The sequence below is a fragment of the Vidua macroura genome, chromosome 1 (genome assembly GCF_024509145.1).
Source record: "Vidua macroura isolate BioBank_ID:100142 chromosome 1, ASM2450914v1, whole genome shotgun sequence".
In the NCBI taxonomy this organism is placed as follows: domain Eukaryota; kingdom Metazoa; phylum Chordata; class Aves; order Passeriformes; family Viduidae; genus Vidua; species Vidua macroura.
The window spans coordinates 116,519,143-116,544,913 of NC_071571.1; the positions used below are offsets into that span (position 1 = coordinate 116,519,143).

Below are 25,771 nucleotides of genomic sequence, written 5' to 3' on the forward strand. Positions count from 1 at the left end.
GGAAAGTAAGTATGAGAACTGTGTGTAATTCTACTTACAAGAAACAGAAATTTAACAAATCCATGCACTGCAACTGCCACTAGCAAATTAAAGAATAAATTAGTATTTCCTGGGATTACATGGGATTACATTCCTTGTAATGTGTTACTTGAACTTTAACTATTGTTTCCTAAAATTTCACCTTAACTTATGGTAAAGTTCTGCTCTGACAGACAAGAGTAAAAAAAAAAAATCAAGGACAACTCATGTTCTCCTCAACAGCACAACCATAGGACACTTGTATAAAGAGGACTTTCTGGGAAATACGCTTTTCTTTGAATAAGTTACAGGGTAAATGACCCCATTTCAGATAAGAAGTTGAAGTGGTAGGGATGTTATTCTATGCAGAGAGTATTTTTCTACAAATTCTTGTTCAAGTGCCTGCCACACCATGCAACATTTCAGGCATGTCTCTTAATGTTTGCAGTAACAGAAAGGTATTCATGCAGGTGAGAACTATACTGAAGATAAAGAAACCATCTCAACTTGACCTATAGTTCACCAGTAGCATTTTGTCAAAACTTCTGAGAATTTCCAGACTGCCATGTAACATGTTTTTAACCTATTTGCCTGAACCGGCGGAGGAACAGAATGCTGTATATTGTCTTTTTGTTCTCTGCTTATATAGAACTTAGACCTGTGTGACACTGGTACACAACTACAGCTCTTAGCCTTCACAGCAATAAGATGTCAATATTTAAAATTAGAAAGTGACGTGGTAATGGTATCAGCTGTAAGGAAATGTTGGCTTTAAAGCTGAGCCCGCGGATTCTGCTTACTTGTTGTATCAGCACCACCTGCTGGTACCTCACATCTTTTCCATTGTAATGCTGGCAGAAAGTTTTTTCCCTTAACATTTCATTTAAGCTCTAAAAATATTTGGGGAGGCGTCAGAAAGATTGTTGTTTCCTAATCTCTTTGGAGACCCCACCGAACAATTTATACTGATGTTATTTCATCTAAGGAAAGATGTTATTTCATCTAAGAGAAAAAGGTTTATCCAAATCTCTTAAATCCTAACTTAGGCAAACCCTGCTCTGAAACCAATAGAAAGGATCCAGGGAGTTGACTCCTGGTTTGCATAATTTTTTTCACATGTTATCTAGCTCATCATATTTCGGAACTGAAACAAAATTAGATTCATCAGCACAGTGAATGATTCTGAGCAGATTTATACACACACTATGATTCACCTGTTGAGACATTTCTAAGGGAGGATTCCTCTCACCTAACACAGTCACATCCAGGAGTATGTTTCCAATCCAGCTGAGTGCATCTTTTATTTTTAGCTGACAAAATATATCACGATTTTTATGTTATTTTGAACTCGAATTCTACTTCCTTTTTGCTAGATAGTCAGATCTACCAAATAGGTGCCCAAGTGAAGTGGAGATATCTCATTAATGCATTGGAAAAGGGAAACATAAGGATAATGAAGTCTGTTCATTTTTTTGGGAGGCAGTCAGCCATACATTCAGCTCTGGACAAGACTCAGCAGATGATGTCCATGATCCAGGTCAGGGGTCAAAATAGGTGTCTAAGACACATGGCAGGGGAGATGGGCCATTACAGTGCAAGGATACTGGCGACACAAAAATGCTAATGGCACTTACAGGAGAGGCTGGAGGTTCTAAAATGGCCTTAGGGACGACACAAAGGAAGAAGCTGATATTTTGGTTTGGAACTGGAGAGAGATAAAATGGAAGGAGATATACAGGGAGAAATGGAAATAAGGAATGCAGGATATACATTTGTAGGTATTTGGCTTCCTTAGTTCTGTTGAACTGTTCAGTATGTCTAATTTTGCAGATTCTCCCACAGCAGAAGCAGTGGAAGGTCTTTTGCAGAGCCACCGCCTATAGGCTTGCTTTCACATTGATGTAAATATATCCTCACTGCTTTTCCTCATCAAGATGCTTTCCTACTGCAGTCTCATAAATCTGGTTTGCAGCAGTTGCTGCACTACAGACCAATTGTCAAACCTCTGAAAGCTTCATCTTTGTCTGTACTATGTCTCTGCACCCATTAGTTCCCCTGAGGGAGGCAAGGGCATGGCTACTGGAGCACCAAAATGAAATAAACATACATTAGCACTGGCAGAATGAATTAAAATATCCTGATTTTCAGAGCATCTGCTGGAAAAGCAGAAAGGCTTGATCTCAAAATAGCCTTAAAAATGCAATAAAATATCTACCTCACTTTTTATTTCATATGTATTCTATACAGAAGGTTTGTCTGATATCCTTAAAGCCCTCTGTTGCCTCCTTTGTGTTCTTGAATCCTTTGCTCACAGAGTGTGAACTGCAAGGTTAAGGTTGTCAGGGATCCTAATGATTTGTACTTTCTTTTCAAAGGTATTGAAGTGACCAGTCTCATTTGTCCACTGTAACTGGAAGTAGTTCTGCTCTTGTATGCTACACCTGAAGCTATAGTTTTGGACTAATTTTTTGTTTGTTTGTTTTGATTTTGAGGGTGTGTTTTTTTGTTGTTGTTCTTTGTTTGGTTGGTTGGTTTGGTTTTTTTTTTTTTTGTTTTGTTTTGTTTTTTTCTTTGTTTTCTTGGTTTTTTTTTCTTGTTTCTCTCCTCTCTTAATCTTTCATTTTATTCTACTGTTTAGGCTTTGAAAGAAAACTTTGCCATGTGCAATTCTTATCAAGTAAAAGCCAAATATTTTTGTCATTTATAAATCCCATAACTGAATGATACGTTATTAAATATTTTCATCATCCTAGATAAATAGAACACGCAAAATTTTGTCCATGATGAAACATTTGGAGACAACCAAAGTGAGCAGGGAAATGAAGACACTGTTGCTCTTTTGCAGTTATTGTAACACAAAGTTTGTAACCAAATCAAATACAAATTGCAGAATTAGGCCAAAGTAATTCTAGGTTGAAATGATGAAATAGCAGAACATTAGACCTCAACAGCAACAAAAAGCCTATTTTAACATACTGAGTTCAAGAACTGTAATGCTTTAGAAATTAGAAATACGTGCAGATTTTTAACAGACTATGTTCTATTTATTTTGGTGTTTGGTGATGATTTTATTTTTTTAATACAAATATGAATCTCTCAGCCCCTAAGAAATTTCCTTTAATTTATCATACAATGTTATCAGTTCCAAAACAGCTGGTACATTGTGACTATAGGCCATGACAACCCATTGTGTTCACCCGAGGCCTTTTCTTGTTCCTAAATTATTTTCTGTGGGAAATTTCCCTCTAACACAGTTTACTTCACAACCACAAAGCACAGATGCCCTCTTCCTTATTGCATTCCTCCCTTTCCAACACAAGCTTCATGGAACTGAAGCTCATGGAGAAGCAATATGATCAGGGAATTCCCTGTTTCTGATTAGTCACAAAACCAGTTTTAAAGGACTATGCGTTTTTGGAAAATACAAGCAAATTAATTTAAATACAACTGTTATGTCAGCACTTACTCATTTGCTTCTTGGGTAAGAGAGATACAAGTTCTCTAATCTAGAAAATATTATAGGGGCTTCAGAAGTGCATTTAAAAGTTTTTGTCTTACTTATCTGCATTCTCCACACTCTAGCATGGAGATTTTTTTTTTCACTTTATGTATGTACTTTTTATTTATTATTTTATTTTTACTTGTGTTTTTATGTTTGTTTCTGGACAGCACCAACACTGTAGTGAAATTTTGGGGAAAAAAGACCCAACTGCCAAAAAGAAGATTGTAAATGCTGCTAGTTTTAGTCTCTAGGAGGAAAATATCTAGGACAGTTGAAGTGTATTTTAGACATAAAGACAAATACAGTATCAAATTTAATTAAAGAACTAGAGCTGCCAGGTAAACAGTAATTAACTGTTTTAAATCTATAGCTGTGTGAGAAAACATTGGTCACAAGAGTAATGTTATGCAAATTAAAATGGATGCTTGGGTTGCACAAATTTAAATTTCAAAATATCTGTGACAAGATAAATTTCACAGAGAAAATAATTATGTGCTGATCTATATTCAGATGATCTCTTGAAATGTTGTTGACAGCCTTAAGCAGAGGAGGCAATCAGAGAAAGACAGAAAGGAATAATGCCAATGTTTAGGGAAGATATGCCTGTCAAAATATGGAATACCGAATTATAAAAAAAATGATTTTATAATAAAGTTATTTGGCTTTTAAAGTGATTACAGTTTAGACATCCTCTCTGCTAATTTGGTCTGCATCACCACAGGACATTTTGACTTAGACAGAAGCTGCACACCACGTATCAACCCAAGGAAGGCTGAATGAAATAACATGACTAAAGCTTTGTGCTTGGTTTAGTCCTCATGCGAATGCTTCAAGTACAGGAGCCAGCTGAGGGAAGACCCTACTTCTATTCAGGTTCCATTTTTTCCTAAATTAAACAAAGAGTTCTTTGCAAGCATATGTCATCAGCGTATATAAAGATCTAAATGTGGGAGCTGCATGAAATGTATTATATATGCAATGTTATATAAATATGTATACATAGAATATATCTCCTCAGTGGTGTCATTCTTCTTTGTCAAGCACACAATATAGTTCTGTAGGAAAAAACCCAATCATTCATATCTACATACTCCATAAGAACAATATTGTCACCACTGTAGAGACCAGTGTCACCACTGTCACCATTGACCCTTGAGATGGATCTGGGTACCAGATAATATGTTTTTTCCCATGCTGTTTGTGTGCTGGGACAGACTGTTCTGTCTGCATTCTCACTGAGAGTTTGGCTGACTATGAAGGCATGACGTGCACAGTTTAACAGTCCAGCTTGAAGAGTTCTGTGAGATTCCAGCTCCATTTGCCATCATTACCAGTGTTTCTGGACTGTAATCCAGTGTCAAGAGGGTCTAGAGAGATTGATTAGAAAGCAGAAGGTGCTTGAGCTGAACAGCCCTAGAAAAAACTGAGGATGGTTAGCTGGCTACAGCTACAGCTTCATAGTACTGCAATTCAGCTTTCTGGTCACAGGCAAGAGTTCTTCATCCTGTCTAGGCTGGAGTTAATTTTCCATGAATGTTATGTTTTGGATTTGTGACTGAAAACCAGCGTTGGTAACACAATGGTGCTTTGACTATTGTTGAGCAGGGCTCACACAGCACCAAGGCCTTTTCTGCTTCTCACCCTGCCCCAGCAGTGAGCAGGCTGGAGGTACACAAGGAGTTTGGAAGGCACACAGACAAATCATCTGAATCCGAACGACCGCAGGGACACCCTGTAAAATATGGCATCATGCTAAGTTTTAAGGAAAAGACAAGACACTCCCAAGATGACAGGTCTGTCTGGACAAGAGCCACCGGGAGTGAAGTCAGCAGAAGTGAGCAGTAACTGGGGAAAGAGAAGGATCCAGAGGAGGGCAACAAAGCTGGTGAAGGGTCTGGAGCGCAAGTCCTGTGTGGAGAGAGCTGGAGTTGTTTAGACTGAAGAAAAGAACTCTCAGGGGTGACCTTACGACTCTCTACAACTCCCTGAAAGGAGTTTGTAGCCAGGTGGGAATTGGCCACTTCTCCCCAGCAACAGGATGAGACAACATATTCTTAAGCTGAGGCAGGGGAGGTTTAAGCTGTACATTAGGAAGAATTTCTTCACAGAAAGGGGGATATGACATTGGAATGGGCTGCCCAGGGAGGTGGTGGAGGGCTGGATGTGACACTCAGTGCCATGGTCTAGTTGACAGGGTGGCGTTTGGTCACAGGTTGGAATAGATGATTTCAGAGGTCTGTTCCAGCCCATTTGATTCTGTGATAGATAATGCCGGCAGTGGGCGACCGCAACCACCAACTCTGACCACCGACTCAAAATGGAGCCCAGACTCAAATGGAGGGAAGAACTGCACCTGCAGACTAAGTAGCATGAGAACCAAGACATACCAGCAAGCAGGGCTTTGACTACTGGTAGATAAGCTATGCAATTCGCCGCGAATGAATGCTAATGGCTTTGTCTGCTGAGGTGCATAAAGTTTACTCTGTAAAGTTCCGACGATCGGGGCGCCGGCCTCCAGCGGCCCCGGGGCCGGCGCGGCGGGCAGGGCACGGCCTCTCCCGTTGCCATGGCGGCCGCCCCGGCGGCGCTGGCCCCGCCCCGCCCGGCCCTCGCCACCGCCTCCACAAGATGGCGGACGGCGGGGCAGCGCCCGCGCAGCCGGACGGGGATGTGCCCGCAGCCCCGGCCGCCGGCGGCCGTAGGGATCGCCAGCCCCGGAGCAGCGGCCGCCCGCCCAGCGCCCGGGATTTGCAGGTGAGAGGGCGGAGGTGTCGCCCCCCTCCCGGAGTGGGGCGGGGCGGGGCCGGGCCGGGCCGGGCGGAGCGGAGCGCCGCGTCCCCTCGGGGCCGCCCCAGGCCTTCCCTCGGGCCGGCCCTGAGGGGAGAGGGCGGTGTGCGGGTCCCCCGCCGGGGCTGCCCCGACGTGCGCTCTGAGCCCACTCGGCTTTTCTTCCTTCAGCTCTCACGCCCCTTTGAGGCTGAGAAGGGGAGGACGCCTCTGGAAGAGCACTAGGCCCTTTAGGAAGCAGTGTGTGCTCTGTTCTCCAGGGAACGGGAAGAACTCTCCCGACACTTCACTAGTTGGGTTGTAACTGTCCTTGAAGTTATTGAAGTGTCACTGCATTTCCTGATTATTTGATAGGAATGTCTTGTCTCGTATGAAAATGCCAGTCTCTGCAGATGTGATGTAAGACTAAGGACAAGATCTTTTCCCAGGTGTATGTGGGAAAAGTAGAGTGTGATCACAAATGTAATTTAGCATTGGTACTTAAATGCTTAATTACAAACCCTTTTAGCAGTATTCCTTTCCCTTGCATGTGATTTGACATTTTATGAAGGTTCAATATCTTTTAGCAAGAAATTGATTGGAAAACAGGTGCAACTTAGTAGCTGAAACTGTCTCTGTTCTATTTAATTACATATAATTGAAAGAGAAAGATGGGTATAGTTTTTTTTTTTTTTTCATTATTACTATTTGGAATTTTCATAGGTTCTTCTTAAGATTAATTTTGCCGCAATCATAGGATGGTTTGAGTTGGAAACTCATCTTAAAGATGATATAGTTCTATAGTCCATGGGCACGGACACCTTTCACTAGACCATGTTGCTCAGAGCTGCATCCAACCTGACCTTCAACACTCCCAGGGATAGGGCATCCACAGTTTCTCTGGGAAATCTTTTCTGATGCCTCACTACCCTCTGAGTAAAGAATTTCTTCCTAATATCTAACCTAAATCTCTCCTCTTGTAGTTTAGAACGATTCTGCCTTGTCCTATCACTATCTACTCATATAAAAAGTCGTTCTCCCTCTTTTTTCTAAGCCCCCTTTAAGTACAGAAAGGCCCCAGCGAGATCTCTCTGGAGCCTTCCCTTCTCCAGTGTTACTGTTGTGTTATTCTCCGGGATTGCTTTTTAATTGTTACAATATGTAACAGTAACAAAGTCTGTGTTAATATTTCCGGTTCATAAGGTTTTAGTCATCTGAAGCAGACTGGCATTTTGGCTAGATACTTATTGATAAAGTGTTAAACCCCAAGGAAGTACCCTCCTGGGTCTGTACTTGATTTGTGGTGCCACAATATGAGACGGGGTGTGAGGAAAGCTCAGAAGTCTGGCCATGCCCTTCCATGCTCTCTCAATCCTTGGATTAGGGATGGTAATAGGGTATGTTGTCTATGACTTACCCATCATCTTTACATATCTGAAAGGTATTTTCTTCTATCCTCAGATGGAATAGAGGCCTTCAGCAGATTTTTTGGGCTCTCTTTCCTCAATTTAATTTTCTTAATGGATATAATTCCTCATATTTATTTTTCCTGCAGAAAATACCTCATAATATTATAAAAGCAAAAAATAATATGGGATTACTACCCTGTGTTCGTAGCAGTGTGTTTTCAAGGACAGATGATGTTTCATTTTATTTTAATATGTATCCCCTCTACATAAAATTGTAATGAAACTCTAGCCTAGTACCTTTTCTGGTGTGTATGATAAAATGTTAATGTCAGTCGCATAGTATAAGCAGAGTGGTTTGGGGACAAAACTAAGGATGATTTGACAAAGTAGAGTCCTATTCAGGACAAAAGAAAGATTGCTGAAATGACATTGCAGGTTCCTTGCATAAATTGCTAAGAATGAGCTTGCCAGTGATATGGCAGCATTTCAGGAATCTTTGTGAAAAAGTTATTGGGGTTTGTGTAAGTATTTGTGGAGTGTTGCCTTGAATTCAAGCCAGCAAGGCTGAATTTGTTATTCTTCCCAGTACATGCTTATTTGAATTATGTTTTTTACATTTCTACGTAAAATGTTTGTAAAATGTATCATTTGCTTCTATCAGAGGGTTAGGTTGCTGCTTTATTTCAATTTGTTACCATTAATGAGCTGATGCTTAATATCTCTGTATTTACTCTCGTGACTCTGAATCTAATACAGGTTTTATGTAGCTGGTAAAACAGTGGAAACAAAAGGATAGCAGAGTGCAAGTTCCAAGTCATAATGGCCTTTAAGCATTATGTAGTTTGGTTCTTTCTCATAAAGCACAAGGGAAGTTGAATTTTAGTTGGGGTTCCTCGTGTTGATATTTCTGCTTTTCTGGAGTGATGGATATTTCACATTAATTGTTGTCTTAATTCTATTCCATATGTAGTTCTTGAGTTATAGACTTACAAAAAAGAGTTCTGTTTCCTACAGCTGGCTTTGGCAGAGTTATATGAAGATGAGGCTAAAAGACAGTCATTGTGTTCTGACAAGCCAACAGCTACAAAGATCAGTAACCCAAAGGTATCACAGAGGTAAGATGTGGGGTTTTTTTCAGAAATGCATGGATAGGTGTTTTATTAGCTCACAAAACTTTGTCATTCCTGCTTGATCCCTCCTTGTACTAAAAGCAATCTATGGCAATACATAATCAAAAATTGTGAATCCCTGCAATAATTCATTGTCTGTCTTCTCAGAATGCTTTTAAAATTTATTTAGGAGCCGTTTTACCAATTGGTATTCCAGGTATTCCAAAACACTTTAAATCCATTTCATGTGAGATGCTATGAGCAAAATGCTGTGTTGCTCTTTTTTTACACAGACATAATTTGGAAATTTGCTGTATCAGAAAATTACTGCAATTCTTTGTTTCTTCAAAATTCAATAAACTAGCAGCTTGTGTGAAACCTGGCAAATGAACTGCTTTCAGTGTTGTATTTATGGTAGTGCCTGATGAGACAAATAGTGATTCTAAAAATTATTAGTAGGTTCCTATGGGGTGACAGAAATAAGAAAGGCTTCTTAATGAATTTGTCTGAGTTGGGCAGGTGTAAGGAAAGACGCATATCTATATTTCAGTCCAGCTTTTCCTAAAACACTACTAAACTGCAGTGTTTGCAGTTCACATAACATTTGAAGATTCAGCATAGTCTTGGATGTTTTTATAAAAGTATCTTGCCAGTTTTTAATTAATTAAAAATAATTTAAAGAAGAGAAATATTTATAAAACTACTGACAGTGATGCCGTAACAAGTCCTGTATGTGGCTTGTTTTTGAGTCGCTGCTGCCAGTATGGATCTCAGTGTTAAAGGAGGTCAAGCAACAGAAAAGATCTTAGTCACCAGTTATGCTTCAAGTTCACTGCAAATGCAGAAATCTCTTCAGAAAGAGAGACTCTAGCAGAGTATGGAACAGTTGGAAGTATAGGGAGTTTTGAGGTTTTCTTTGTTACTTTCAGTGAACCCACCTAAGCTGACTAAGCAGCTACGTAGAACTAAGTTTACAAGCAAATAAAGCAAACAGCTCCATTTACCAGTACATCTCATGAAGTTATAACTTCCCACTCCCAGCCAAAGGAGAAGCTGCAATACCATATCTCAAATACTTCAGTGTGATAGTTGGCAAATACTTGTTATTTGTTGGCATTCATACTGGAATCTGTGTGAGAAGGAAGAGATGAATTAGTAGACTTCAGCTTGCTCTCAGATGAGAGCAGTGCATTAATTGCATGGAAACAGTGCTGATCTTCTATGCTATAAAAAAATAGTTCAGTTTGAGTATACCTATAGTGACCATCCAGTCCAACTGTTAATGCAAAATGACTCTGCCATACGTGTGCCTTTTCCTCCTTGTTCACTAAGAAGCATTCATGGCTGTGTACTTTGGCAAAAAAAACCCAAACCAAAACAAACCCAAAAAACCAATCAACCAAACAAAACCCCCCAAAACCAGAAAACACAAGTCGATATTCTTAGTTTTGAAAAAGAAGTCATTTCAGAAGTTAGATATGAAGTTTATATGCCAGTCATCTTCAAATGTTTTCTTTTTTTCTCTTGGCAGTCTTAAACTGGATTCTCTTAAAAGGTTGAGAAAACCAGAGAGAAGCATGAGTGATGACAAAGAAAACCAAAGGTATTTCTAAAACAAAACAAAACAAAAAAATTAACAATTATGAAAGTAACTGGGATTTGTGTCACATTCACACTTTGCTCCCTCATGTTCTTTCAAAATGCATGCGAGCTAGGTCTGTCCTGCAAAGAGCCAGGGCACATTATTAGACTGTTATCTGTACGCTGTTGTTGTAAAATTATATTTAGCAGAATCTGGCTGGAGTGATGTAGGACCTGTAGATGCCTTAACCTGTATGGTCTTAAAGGTTGTAACTTGTACTCAAAACCTTTTTTGTCTTTCTGAATGTCCTGAATTGTTCTCTGTATCTATTGCTCAAATATTTGAGTACTTCTTTTCTTTCTTGAATACAGATTCTGATAAGAATTCCTGTTTCATATCCTTACCACTATCATTCTTTTAAATCTAATAATTAAAGATTTCCCATATAAACTGTAGTTGGGGTAATAAACATAGGAGATGTACAAAGGAGATGTTACTCAGGGATTGACAATTATGTGGCATTATAAAAACAGTATGATTGTACAGTACCCTCATACCCAATACTCTCTTCTGGTAATTGTAAAATATGATTAAATCAACACATTGTGAAGGCATTGGTCTGAGAAACAGTTTCACATGGATTAATTGATTTGCCTTACCCCAAATGGTTGTGTAAAAGTTGAGGAAAGTGGAAAGCAGTTATTAGTTATTAACACTTCCTGTAATCAAAGGAAAAACAATCAGGTTTGACAGATTTTGATTTATTTACAGATTTTTTTTTTACAGCATCTATTTCAATGGTATTTAGAGATTTCTCAAGGTAATTCTCAAGGAATATCTTGATCTTAATCATCAAACAGATATACAGTTTTGAACAGAATTATTTGTAGTGTAGCATTTTGTCTTCAAGAGCTAGTAATGCTGCTGTGAAGGAAAAAAAACCCACAAATTAGCTTTCACAACAGTTTCTGCAGGTTTTAAAATGCCTTGAAAGTTAATTATATTTATTTAAAAATTTACATTTCTGATACTGTTGGGAATGGAAGTATGATAGATCTTTGAATTAAAAAACCAAATTGTGGCACTGTTCAGGTTTTCCAAGAACAGTTTTATACTTGTTCTGCTAAGGTGGTGTTAGCTATGAATTTATATTCTATCCAGTCCAGGTACAGTCCCATGCACAGGATACCCCTGAGGAAATCAGTCTTTCTGGGAGTAGGTAACAGCCATGTAAGTTACCCAGCTCCATCAGGACTGTGTTCACTTAAAACTTATGGCCTTGCCCTCTGATCTATGGGATCTGTTCCAGAAGGCACCTTGGTTCTTTGTTAGTCAAATGTCTTTAATATAGTGCTGCTTGGATTATTGAGAAGGTTGGAACCAAGTGAAGCATTTATCAGAATGAAGAGGTTTTGTGCCAGTTTTGTCTCGTTGTTGATTATTTTTTTTTCTTTTGATGGGAAGAGAAAAAATGTGCTTGTTACTTAAAGCATTGTTGCTTATGTGCATTACTGTTCTAAAGATTTTATTCAGGTGACTCAGAATATAGAGGATTACAGATCTCTGGGGCTTCTAATAATCCAAGTAAAATTGTTGCTGAACTCTTCAAGGAAGCAAAAGAACATGGAGCTGTCCCATTAGATGAAGCCTCAAGAGCATCTGGTGATTTCAGTAAAGCCAAGGTAAAAGTTAAGAAATGTGTTGATCTGTCTTTACCTTTGTGTCTCTGAAATTCGTCAAACCACAGGATAGCAAGTGTCTCTTTCTCTGATTTACAAATAGCAGATTTGCTCAAAACAGTTTTATATTGTCTGTTTTCAAACAGCTTGCTCTAGAAAATAAAGAGAAAAACCACACAATTTCAGAGGAAATCATTAGAAATCACCATGAACTGGAATTATATGGTTTGTTTTTAATTACAATTGAGTAAATAAGAAACCAGACTAAATTTGCATCCCAAATCTTACCTACAGAATTGCTCCTGAAGTGTTGTGGTCAACAGTTCAGTGTCTAGATGCAGGTTAGTGACAAGGTATCCATAGAGGGACCAGTGCTGTTCAATATCTTTATCAGTAACACAGACAGTGGGGTTGAGCGCAGCCTCAGCAAGTCTGCAGGTGACACCAGGCTGAGTGTTGCAGTTGACGTGCCTGAGGTCTTTGATGCCATCCAGAGGGATCTGGACAAGCTTAAGAAGTGGGCTCATGGAAACTTTATCAGGTCAGCAACACCAGATGCAGGATTCTGCATCTGCATCAGGGCAACTCCCAGTATCAGCACCGGCTGGAGGATGAAAGGATTGAGAGCAATTCTGGGGAAGGATGGGGGTAGTGGTGAATGAAAAGCTGGACATGACTCAGCAATGTGCACTCACAGCCCAGAAAGCTGTGGTGCTTGGGCTGCATCACAACAAGCATGGGCACCAGGGTGAGGAAGGGGATGCTGCCCCTCTACTCCACTATGAGCACCCCTGAGTACTCATAGTGAGAGAACCCCTGGAGTGATTCATGCAGCTCTGGGGTCCACAGCACAAGAAGGGCATGGACCTGTTAGAGTGAGTCCAGAGGAAAGCCACAGAAATACTCAGAGGGATGGAGCATCTCTCTTATGAGGAAAGGCTGAGAGAGTTGGGATTGTTCAGCCTGAAAAAGACAAGGGTCTGGGAAGACCTTATTGCAGCCTTCTAGTTCTTAAAGGGGGCCTATAAGAAAGATGGGGATAGACTTTTTAGCAGGCCTGTTGTGGCAGGACAAGCGGTAAAGGTTTTAAACTAAAAGAGGGTAGATTCACACTAGGCATAAGAGAGACATTTTTTACAATGAGTGTGGTAAGACACTGGAACAGGTTGCTCAGGGAGGTAGTGCATGCCCCATTCCTGGAAACATTCAAGTTTTTGACCTTTAAAGGTCTCTTCCAACCTGAAGTATTCTATGATTCTTATGTTTGAAAAAGTGTACAGAACAGAAGCTGAAATGTGTCACAAAGTTTTCTTATTCTGACTATGGCTGCTAGATAAAATTTTCCACTTAGAAATTACATTATAGAGCTTTTTATCACAAAGCTTGTGGATGGCTTTTTTTTTTTTTTTTTTTTTTTTTTTTTTTTTGCACCTAGGTAAAAATTTTAATAAACTGTTTTAGATAATTATTTTATAAGCTTTTTTTGTATTTTTTTTCAGTCATTTTCTGGTGGTGGATACAGACTGGGTGACTCATCACAAAAGCACTCTGAATACATATATGGAGAAAATCAGGATGTAAGTAAAATTCATAGCAGAAAGCAGAGGCCTCCAACAGAGGCTTGCTTAATCATGTTTACTGCTTGAAATGCTAGTAGTACTGAAACTATGTTTATGAGGAAAAAAAACCATCTAAATATTAGCTACATGTTCAGTAGAAATTGTTGAGGTTTCTGAAGAGATTTATTGGATACCCCTAAGACTTCCATTATGGAACTGTCAGATGTAAATTACTTTAAAATTCTTAGCACACCTCTTTTTCAGTTACTTTCCACCAGGTGTTGGCCTGGATTCTCTTAGCTATGCTAACATTTTAATCCTTTTAGGAATTGATTCTCGTTGTGACTTGCAAAGCAGCCCATCTCAAACTGGAGGGCATGGATGTGTTCTAGGGAAGGTGAAGCAGCAGGTTTGAGGCCTTTCTTTCCTATCATTTAAAAAGCAGGATGTGAAGGAGAGGGTGAGGAGAAACGAAGTTCTCTGCACTTCACTCTTTTTGTGAATGGCTAAAGCAAATTTTCAACTTCTCTAGAAACAAATACTAAGGCCAAAGGATGTGGTCCTGGCTAGGGGGTGCTGTCGTTCCACACAAGGAGCCTTTTACTCTTCAGCAATCCTTCTACTCCAAGTAACAGCCAGCTATACCCAGCCAGACTCTTGCTGGAGTGGGCTTTCCATAACTGGGAGCATAAATAGTTTTCTAAGGGAAGGCCTGTTATACTGGCTGGGGGAGCCTAGTTTTGCTGGATGGCAAAGCACTTAGAAGGAAGAGAGGATGCAGGTTTTGAAGCTGGAAGGCCCTGGCTGGAACTTTCATGTAGCAAAATAAGAAGGGAGCAAAGGAGGCTGGTTTCCAGGATTCTTAGCTTTTGAGCTGAATGGAGCTACTTTCAGCTTTGTTGGAGCTCACCATGTAATAATTTAAGGAAAGTGTAGGTTTTGCTGTAACTGATGTATCAGCAGTAATTTGTAATTTTATGGGTTTATTTCTTAATTTCTCAATAAAAATGTTAACTGCTTTTGGAAATAATTGGAACACTGTGAAGATCACTACACCCTCACTGTATGATACTTTATCTCATGGATAGCAGATTAAGAGATTCTTTTTCCTGAGGTAGGAAAGTGGTCTAGAAGATAGTAGTCTATAACCATTGGGCTTTTTCAAAAATAATCTAACAATGACAGTTACAGTGCAAGGTATTGTTCTTATTTTATGATTTGCCTTCTAGTTTGTGGTCTTGTACAAAATCTGTTTAGTATAGTTCAAAATTTCTATAATTAATCTGTACAAAATTGTGCTGCCTTATTTGTCTTTCTTCACTTTTTTTTAACTTGTTTTACTTCATAGGTTCAAATTTTGCTGAAACTGTGGAGGAATGGATTCAGTTTAGATGATGGCGAGTTGAGATCCTATTCAGATCCAACAAATGCTCAATTTCTTGAGTCGGTTAAAAGAGGGTAAGTTAAAATAACAACTTTTTTGAGGTGTGTCTTTGAAGTGGAGAAAAATCCTTTCTCCACACATTTATCAAAAGCTCCAGATTTCTTCTTTGCCTGAACCCATAAAATATAGTCTGTATTTGTCACCAGATGCATGGGGCACTTAAAAATTTGCAATACTTTGGTTCTTTTGGTGGTTTAACTCTGAATGGTACTTGCTACAACAGCTTTTATATTCACAATTTTTTCCTAGCTCATTCTATGATTCAGCTGTTGGTGTATTCTAGGTTTTGGCTGTTAGTTCACTGATTTTTTTTTTCTTCTTTTAGGATGAAATCAATTCATAAAACAATTGAATGTGACTTTCAAAGTATACTTAATATTAGTATTGACTCATACTGTGTGTGTACTTTTTGGATGATTTCTTTTTGCAGAATGTAATTGAAAATTTAATTATTGTAATGTATTATTTTTGTAATTAAGGGAAATTCCTTTGGAACTGCAGCGACTTGTTCATGGTGGCCAGGTAAATTTGGATATGGAAGATCACCAAGAACAGGAATATGTGAAGCCCAGACTGCGATTCAAAGCCTTCAGTGGCGAAGGGCAAAAGCTTGGAAGGTGAAAAAAGCTAGATCTGTTCTGTGCTCTGTATTCATCCTGTGACTGAAAATTTCAGACTACTTTGTCATGGTTCCATTAGTAACATCTGGTTTGTTTTTTTTCCGATCCTATAGTCTTACACCTGAAATAGTCAGCACACCTTCTTCCCCAGAGGAGGAGGAGAAATCCATTCTTAATGCACCTGTTCTGATTGATGATTCCATGCCAGCAACTAAAATTCAAATCAGATTAGCAGATGGAAGCCGGTTAATACAAAGATTTAATCAAACACACAGGTAAATTGATTCTGCATCAATGCAGGAAACAGTAACTATTTCAATAATTTTTTGTTTTGCTGTTAAATGAGTCTCAGCAAGACATCAAAAAGGTGGAAATACCAGACTTGCTGAAATGTATTGTTCTGTGTCACTTTCACTACATGGATATATGATAAACTGTCAAAAATTCTGTACTTGGAAACACAATATATTTAATAACTGCAACTTCTGTGCAAACTTGTATAACCAATTATGTCCTTTGTTTTTTAAAGACGTAGTACAAGCTGTAACTGTTCCCAGGACAACTGAAATCTGTATAGCCCCACTATGTGCTCATCCCAGCCCTGGGCCCTCCTTGGGAGGACCAGATGGATGACTTGGGAAACACTGTGAAAACACTTCATTGCAAAGTGTGGAGTATAGTCTCAATGGGAATATAGTTCACACTATGGGCAGAGAAATCCTGTGGCCCATAATCAAGAATTTCAGCTTCCTACCTTGTTATACTTAAGGCTGTGACAAAACATGACACGGGCTCTAAGTATGGACTGCAGCCCATATGCAGCAGGGTATATAGACACTTCATGCTCATTTGCAATTCCAGCATGTGAGCTGGACATAATACTGAGAACTAAAGTCTGTTTTGGATGGTCATCTCCTAAGAATTGGCAGTGTGTGAACTTGATGAGGTTTTAGATTTGCTAGTAGCTTTGCTGATTAGAGCTTGGCACCAATTTTATTGATGTTGGGCTAGTGCCACAAACAGTGTTGGCCAACCCCATGAGGTTATGTTAGTGCAAGGTTCTGCAAAGCTCTGCTCTCCACTACTGAGAGATCTTTGGGCAGAGGACAGAGATTTGGGCACCAGTTCCACCCATGCTTTAGCACTGTTAAAGCCAGCCTTAATTTGAAATCTGCACAATTGTGTTACAACATGGCGGCAGCTTGAATCCTGACTTGGAGATGGTGTTAGCATGGACCCAATTCCATGTTAATATTGTTACATGGAGAGCTCATCTCTTTTCTTTTTTCCTCCTGGCTCAGAATAAGGACAAAGTGTAGCTTTCTTTACCTGACAGTATAGACCAGAGTGAGGAAATTTCAGCTGAGATACCAGTAGAGAGGAAGATACAGCAGTATTTTTTGATAGTTTAGACCTGATAATATATGCTGAGAGTGCAGGCCCAGATTCTTTCTTCACAGCATCTGCTGAGAAGTGACCGAGATAAACCATGGGGCTTTTGGGAGCCTCTGTAGCTGAGTTGTGTTCTTCTGTTTGCATGGAAGGGTAGAAGTGGTAAACTTGCCAGTGACATCTGTAACAACTTAGATTGTGTTAACAGCAGCTTGTTTAATTAATATTAACTTTTTCTTTACTGTGAATCTCTATGGTGCTCTTTAGCAGCTGATTTTGATCATATGTATGGCAAAGTGCATTACTTATGTCAAAGGCCTTGAAGACTGATAGAAAGTGGAAATTGCTGCTTATTTGGCTGCAGTAAATTTGCCAACTTATTATCTTCACATATTTATTCTCAGCTTAATATCTTAATAAAAAATCCTCAAATTTCAGAATTTTATCTCTAAAATACTATTTTTTAGCCATGTCTTTAAAAATTATTCTTGTTATATTGTTTATGTGACTGTTTTATTAACTATTGTTCAGAAGTTCACTGCCAAGTGAAAATAGAGGAAAGCTCTTGCTATTGAAGTGCATTAATAATTCCTGTCTGCTTCCTCTTCACTGTGACTATATATTTTAAGATTCTTTCTTCCATTAATAATTTCCCTTTTTTGAAACACACTAATCAATAATTAAACTTTTGACAGTGATGTTGAGGTTACTTGACTTCCTGTGTTAGGTATCAGTTTGCAATATACTTCCATGTTAAAAATTTGTTTCTGTTATTTGAGAAAACAAGCAACGTTCACTATAATTTTTCAGGGAATTTTTTTATGCAAGAACAAAAAATTGTAAGCTACAATCATTAGTCATCTGGATCAAAGAGAAATATGAAATCTAGAACTTAGTTAGTAGTTTAGTCTGCTTAATGGTTTTGTGTTCTCTGCTCATCTTAATGTTCAGAGAAGTATGTCAGATGGAGTCATGCAGAGTTTTCATGTCCATATCCTTTTCACAGGATTAAGCATATTCGAGATTTCATTATCCAGTCCCGTCCAGCTTTTGCAACAACGGATTTTGTTCTTGTGACTACCTTTCCAAATAAAGAGCTAACAGATGAAAGCCTGACACTACAAGAAGCAGATATACTTAACACTGTGATTCTTCAGCAATTAAAGTAATCTTGTGATTGTTATACAACATAGGGACTCTGCTGTACTGTCATACAATATGTTTCCAACGGATGAAAGAAAGGTGATATCAGTGTCTTTTTATTTCCTCTTTTCCAGGGATCATATTTTTGGATTTCATGTCTTCCAGCTATAACATATCTAACTCTTTTATTTTAATTTCTCAACATTGTTCAGGTTTTTTTCAGTGTTAAGGTTCTGTATGTTAATATGTTTCAAACCATATCTTATACTAAATGTGAAATGAGATAGGACTTTGTGACTCATTTTTTTGAAGGGGGTAGGGAAAGAAGCATTTTTCTGAAGGGGACAGTATCTTTCATAGAGTTGGTAAGATTTGCACTATGGAAATGTTCTATGCTGCATTGACAAACAGCCATTTGAAAACTTAGACTGTAGGTTATGTTTACCTTGCAAACTGTATAGTATTAAGGTGTTCTTTTTAATAGGTTTACAGATAATTAATGCCCTAATATGATTTTTGTATGTTCTATTTGTATTGTTTCATGGTGTAATATAATATTTATATTCTAGTTTTTATGTCATTTTCCTTGTATTGTTGCTCGTATGAGTGAATCAGTTCAAGAGATGCAAACCTCAGCTGTTGCAGACTATAATAGAATGTTCTTATTTGTATTCTAGTTGTACTACTTGTAATGAAAATAAATGTTTGTTTTTTTTTTTCTTGAAAGAGAAATGTGAGAGACCACTGTCATCTGGGGAAATTATGTGATTTAGAGGAGGCCTCTGGTCATTATGAATCCGAGTATGCAGTTGGACCCTATGCAACAACGTGATTCCTTACACAAACAGTTACTTAACCCCAAACAAAAATACACTGAGGTGCACAAACACAGAACTGGTCTACTTTTGTGCATGCAAGTGACAGCATAAACGTGTTAATTGGTCACATATTTTTGACCTGAATTTCAGTTGTTTGTATTTGGAATTTTGGCCAAAGGCATTTTATAGTATTCGCTGGAAATTTGGTTGTGCAGCTTTCACAGTGCTTGTTTGGAAGCTGTATAATTAAACCCCTTCATCTTTGAAATTACATATTTTTTAAAAAAAACTTGCCCCAACATTGCAGTAAGCGGGTTGGAGTCTTATGTTGGGGAAAACTAGCTTTAGTGGTACACAGTTTTTTTAGTATTTTTGGATTTATATCAGATGAGTGGATCACACTATGAAGGAGAGTAGGTAGGCTGTATCTCTTGTACCAATATGTGCTAAAAATTGCTGGTTTTCATGTTTATTTTGTTCTGAAAATATCGATACTTGTTTATTTATGTTAAGGTTATAATTGCTCAGTATATTCTTACAAATATAACAAATCTACTTTTTTCCTCAAAGTAGATATTTGACTGAGTAGATTTTAAACATGCAGTTGTATTTGAAGTATTTTGTTTTGCAATCTGAATATCTGCATGATTTTAATAATAATTCATTTCATGTGCTAAGTAATTAAAGCTTTATGTTTAAGATTGCAGACAAGACTTCTTGTGTTATTCCAAATTTATGTTGTGAAAAAAGTGGAGATTGTGTTGTGTGCCAAATATTTAAGCCTAAACATAAGGGAATTGTCATGTACTACGCATGCATTTTATATCCAATATACTAACAATTCTCTATATAAATGTGAGGCCAAAGTTCATGATATTGATTTTGGGCAGTCTGTGGTTTGGGCATATTTTGGTTCAGAATATTGGTAAAGATACATTGCTTATTACTTCTGAAGACCATTATTGATTAAGCAGTGATATATGAAGAAAAGGTGTTAACTAAATTGTTACTTTTTTTTTCCTCTTATGCCAAATCCTACAACTACATATTATCACAGTCTCTTTGTTTCGAATACCTGTTAAATTTTAGTGTTTACTGGTAGCTGAGATTAACTGGGTGTCCCAGAAGTTGACATAATTTTGTCAAGCACTAAGAAAATATATCAATACTTATGTTTAGATATTTCATGCTTCTCAGTACTTGAAAGCCTATGGAATCTTACATCTCATAATTTTATGTCATAGCTTTTATTACTATAAATTGTCACTTATAGCTAACATCTTGGCATTTTTGGCACAAAACTGTACTTTGAGTGCAGACCTATGTGGATATGCAGTTAAGACTGACTACAAGGGAGAAAGAGCTTGGTAGAGGATGATGGTCTTTGTCTCACAGTAAGGTGGCTAAGTTTGGGAGTTCCATTTAGTTTCCGTTAAATACAGGTAATAATCCTATTGCTTGTTCTTCTAAGCAGACTATGAAAGGCTCAGGCTTCACTTCTGCTTGACTTTCCTAGAAATCCTTTATCGCACAAGAGCTAAATAATTAAAACCTGAATGTTTTCCTTAAAGAAAACTCCTCAGTAATAGTTTATTCTGGATAAACACAGCCTTGTTAGTTTTGGGGTTTTGGTTTTTTCCTCAGCAGCCCACTGAGATGTTTGCAAACACTCTGTTTTAATTAAACTACTGGACACACTTGTATAATTAGCATATATTAGCAGTTATCTCATGCTGTTCTTGCTCTTTGGTGAAAATCTGTCCAATATTAAATGAAGGAAGGAAGAGCACACAAGTACTCTAAGGTGCTATTTTCTCACTCCCTGCTTAGTTGCTTGCACTAAGTTACAGCTCCCATGATCTTTAAATTGTTTTACTCTGTGCAGAGAGAAGAGACAGAGATGCATCTCCCCCTTGCTCATGCTGCCTAAAGCTGGTAGGCCTCAGCACAGGCATGTGCTGCTCTCTGGGCAGGTGAGACAGCATCAAGAGTCTGGGGTAAATGCTGAATCAATGGCATGCCAAAAGCAGTCAACTTCTGGTGTTTCTGTAGAGTGGGTATAATTGGGGTGGGGTCCTGAAAACAATAAAAATAATGCTGCTTCTATTTAGCCTGGAAAGCTCTGGCCCTGGAATGGGGTTAGATGAAAACAGTGCAGCAGAACCATCTACACCCATTTGAGGTTTACAGAATTGACTTTTTGACTGGGAGAGAATTTTAATCCCTGTGATTGTTATTAGTGACTTTGTTCAAGTTTGAGTTTATGGTGCTGGTTCTGTTTCTTAACAACCTCTCTTTTGAGAGAGCATTTCCATTAAGTCTTTGGTCCTAAGTTAAACTTCTTATCTTAAAAAAGCTCAAAACAGGTAACTTAGGAGGAAGAAAACAGGGATGAAGTGATTTAAAGTGGGCAGTTACTTCACAGGGAGGAAAGCATAACACTAATTAGGAGCTTGTACAAAGCTGGAAATTCAGTTCAGCTATTCTCAAAGGGAAATTCAAACACAGTTTTCAATAGCTGAACTACTGGAATGAAGCAGCCTTAAAAATCAACTTTCTTTTTTGTTGTTGGTTTTTTGTTGTTTTGTTTGGGGGTTTATTTGTTTGTTTGTTTAAATCTGTTATGCTAGCTTTCTGTAAGATTTGTTTTAATTAAACCAAATTTATTTGGGTTTAGTGGTGAGACTAAAATAAGATTGCTTAGTTTTTGAAAAGCAAGTTGCTTTGCCTTTCTCTAGTCATAATTAATAAATTCTGATGTATGTTTCATATTCAAAGGGCTGGAGATGTTACGTACATCACTATACCTCTTCCAAAATTTCCATTACAAGGCTTCCAAAAAAAGTCTGCTGAACATCAAAGAACTCAAATTGCAGACTAGAGCTCAACTTCTTACACTTCTTAGTTGCAATTCTCTTTAGTAATGGTCTTGTTCTGCCCATAATCAAAGAACTCCCTGGTAGCACATCTGAAGGTTAAAGCAAAGAAACTATGTTTAAAATTTTTTTCATCTAAAACTGAGAAAGGGGGAGAGTTCTCTTCTGTTCACTGGGAGCTGTCTGCTCTGGAGTAATCTACAAGCTATGTGGTTTAGCTCTTTTTCAGGGATATGAGAAGTTAGATTTGTTATTCCACACTGCATTAAGATAAACCAAGAGAGAAAATCTTAACTGTATTAAAATTAAATTTTAAAAAATCCTTCAGGGAATTATTCTAGAAGAGCTACTATTTTACATTTATAAACCTTTTTCAGTCTAAATGAATTTGGTGAGCTCTTAGACCATTTAAATACTAACAAGCAAGAATTCACAAATGGGAATAACCATGAGTCATTTTTCTAATCTGATGTTTCCATCTGAAGTTCAAATAGAAGGGATTGTTTATGCAGGCCTATGAAACTGGTATTTGTTTCACAGAATTCTCAGTGTCTTACTAGGTGCTGATATAAGAGTTTTGATTGTCTATTCTAGAAAAAACAAAAACCAAAACCATTCATGGTGTTTACTAGCTCTAACTTTAGCACTACCAAATAACTGCACTTTGAGGACAAAATAAATTTTCTGATTTCCAAATTAAATTTTCGTTTTCGTGAACTTTTTTATGACAAAAGCTTTCTACAGTGTTTTGCACCAATGGAAACCTCAGAACTTCAATGCTTGCCTTGTGTAAGCCACTGAAAAATTTCCATTTCAGTGCAAAGAATTAATTTCTGTTTATCTTATAATTGTTCCAAATCAAATTACACTGTCATTATTAATCAAATGTTCACAACATAAATGTCCTTACAGTCTCTCATGAAAATTTAGTCCATTTTAAACTAGATTTTGCTAACCAATACCTCAGCCTGAATGTGAAAGTGTGAGTACTAGGGTTTTTTTGAAAGCTTGCAGTTAATTGAGAAAAACATAGATGACATATTTACTTCTATTTGCTTTTGAATTCTTTACTTAGCAAACTGATTTCTGGTATAAGAAACTGGGAAATTTTCAGTAGAGGAGACTTTGCCTCTGAATCAAAAAAATGCTACCATTTTTGTCCATGAATGAGTATCTCAATACATGTCAATAGTAGTTTCCACTTCTTTATTTATCACTTTTTTAGTATTGGTTCTCTTCTTTTGATGTTGTTTTCCCATATATGCTTTCACCTCTTTTAACTATAAAATTATATTCTGCATATTGTTATTCATGCAGGACTTCTTCCCATAGCAGCCCTCAAATCCTGTAGTCTAAAGGAATCATTGAAAGCAGAGGAAGGAGCATAAGTGGATATAGGCAAATGGTTATGTCAGAAAGCTTTTTACTAAATTATGTGCTCCTGCTCTTATAGTCTAATAATTTGTTTCATTTTCTAAGGCCAATTCCTGAAAACTGTATTTCATGAAAGAGACACAGACCTTCAACTGGTTTGCAAATGCTTGGTAACCTTGGTCACTACACAAAAAATTGTAAGCCAGGATTTGCTTACTGAAAGGACTGAAGTGGAGAGACAGACAATTAAACCTTAAAAGGATTTGCTCAGGGTTCAGGTTCACTTCCCCCCCCACTTAAATCCCAAGACTGGAAAAGTTTGGATAAACCACACACACTTTGCCACCATAGGCCTCAATAACATATAAGGTTGACTTAGTATTTTCTGTATTCCTGTTGTTGCAGAGCCTGGCCTTTGGATTCCAGTTCTGTCTGGGCTTTTTGTGTTTGTAATAGTCTCTTATGGCCCAAGTTAAGAAAGAAGCTTAGGTCACATATATGATAAGCGTGTGGAGTAAGTCATAGTGTCAGCAAATAAACAAATGTGAGAAAACTAGAACCTTGAAAGGATTTTGGAGGAACTTTGATTGTTCATGTTTCTTCTCTAACCTACACTGATCTCTTCCATACAGAGGTTTTCATTTATTTACTCATCTAAACGTTATTTTGTGCATGTATGGAAAGTCTCTTTAAATTATGCCTTCCTATGCAATTCCTATTGGCCTGCCTGTAGGCATCCATGAGAATAATGAACTTTATGTTCAATGCTTTCATCCTAGTTTTTTTGTGGCTGGTTTCATGTCTCTCAGCATGACTGCAGTTCTGAAAAAATAGTGGCTGCCTGTTTGTAGGTGCAATCTTCAGGCCCTGAAGATAAATAAATATCTTATAAGACAAATATATATTTATCTTATAATAAAATTTTATTTAACTTTAAATAAATTAATAATAACTTTTTATAAAGTAATAAAACTTTGCAGTAAAACTTTGAAACAATAAAAAATCATGACTGTGTTATTGTTCCCATCAACTCTAGCTCCTATTGCTTTGACTGATATCCAGTATCAGAACATGTCAACCTGGCGAGGTCTGTTTGCCTTGGTTGTCACTGTGGGTGTTATTACCCAACCGACTGCGCAAGCAGTGAAGGTAGAGCTGACCCGAAGTCAGTGATTTCCAAATGGCCTTTACTCATAGTCAAGGCCACCAACAAACATGCATTTAATTTTATGAGTTTTCTTAGAACAGTAGCCTATCCAAGCTCAGAGAGTGCTGCTGGCTTTGTACAAGCACAGTAGCCACTTATTAAGTGCTGTTCAAATAGTGAGATGTCTTTATTATTAAGAAAGCTACATTTTGCTAATAGACTTGCTAAGAAGATGATCAGAGGGATAGAGCGCATCTCCTACGAGGAAAGACACAGAGAACTGGGATTGTTAAGCCTGGAAAAGAGTAGGCTTTGGGGTGACCTAGTTGCAGCCTTCCAATACCCAAAGGGAGTCTTCAGGAATGATGGAGAGGGACTCATTATAAGAGCATGTAGTGACAGGATGTGGGGAATGGCTTCAAATGGAAGGTAGGTTTAGATCAGATATTAGAAGAAGTTAGAATAAATTAGAGAATTCTCTGTGAGAGAGGTGAGGCACAGGAACAGGCTGCCCAGAAAAGTTGTGGATGCCCATTCCTGGAAGTGGTCAAGGCCAGGTTGGATGGGGACTTATGGAAGATTTAAGATACTCTTAGATGAACAAATCAGTCTCTTTCCTCTAGAGTAACAATATAATAGTCAATAATATGGATTTTTGTAATATATTCACTGAACTTGAGATTCTGTAGCATAGTTATAGAAAGCTTGTTCACAGTTATAAGGATATTTAATTCCTGCAACACAGAGTTAAAAACCCCCATAACTATACTGTTACGGTTCTGGGAAATGATTAGGGGGAGGTTCTTTCTCCTCTCTTAATCTTCACATTCTGAGGGAGGAATAGATTATAATTCATATCAGGTATTTCTCCTAGAAAAGCTTCAACAGATGTGAGTGACAATGAAAGACATTGCTTTCTTACTCCAGCTATCTTAGCACCCACAGAGCTTTCAGTCTATACTTCCCAAGAAGGTGGCTGCCCATCTCTGATAAATGTCATCCTTTTTTTTTTCTATTCTTGCCTCTTAAACACCCGCCACTGAAACTGAGGGAATCTTCTGACAGCAAAGTTTCATTCTGTACTGTCAGGATCTCATCTATTATGTTGCATCTCATCCATTTTATTTGGTCTTCTGCAGCTAATGCTTCTACTTGAGTAATAATATGCTTGAGTAGCTGATCATATTAGTTTATATTCCAAGGATTCACCTTCTTTCTGATAACTATATTTTTGTCCATATTTAAGAAATTATTTGGAAGAAATATAGTAAAACAGAAGAAAACAACTCTTCCTCAACTCAGTAATGAAAGATCATCACTTTTCATTCAAACA

At 37.9% G+C, this 25,771-nt stretch overlaps 1 protein-coding gene across 1 annotated transcript; it reads left to right on the forward strand.

The window, feature by feature from the left end:
• The first annotated feature begins 6,129 nt into the window (after positions 1-6,129).
• Positions 6,130-18,941, forward strand: UBXN2B (UBX domain protein 2B). The gene is made up of 9 exons (XM_053991853.1): positions 6,130-6,274; positions 8,710-8,810; positions 10,336-10,407; positions 11,909-12,068; positions 13,565-13,642; positions 14,973-15,082; positions 15,548-15,685; positions 15,802-15,963; positions 18,087-18,941. Exons 1-9 carry the CDS (start codon positions 6,149-6,151, stop codon positions 18,247-18,249), a joined length of 1,110 nt encoding a protein of 369 aa, XP_053847828.1. The 5' UTR covers positions 6,130-6,148; the 3' UTR covers positions 18,250-18,941.
• The last annotated feature ends 6,830 nt before the right edge of the window (positions 18,942-25,771 follow it).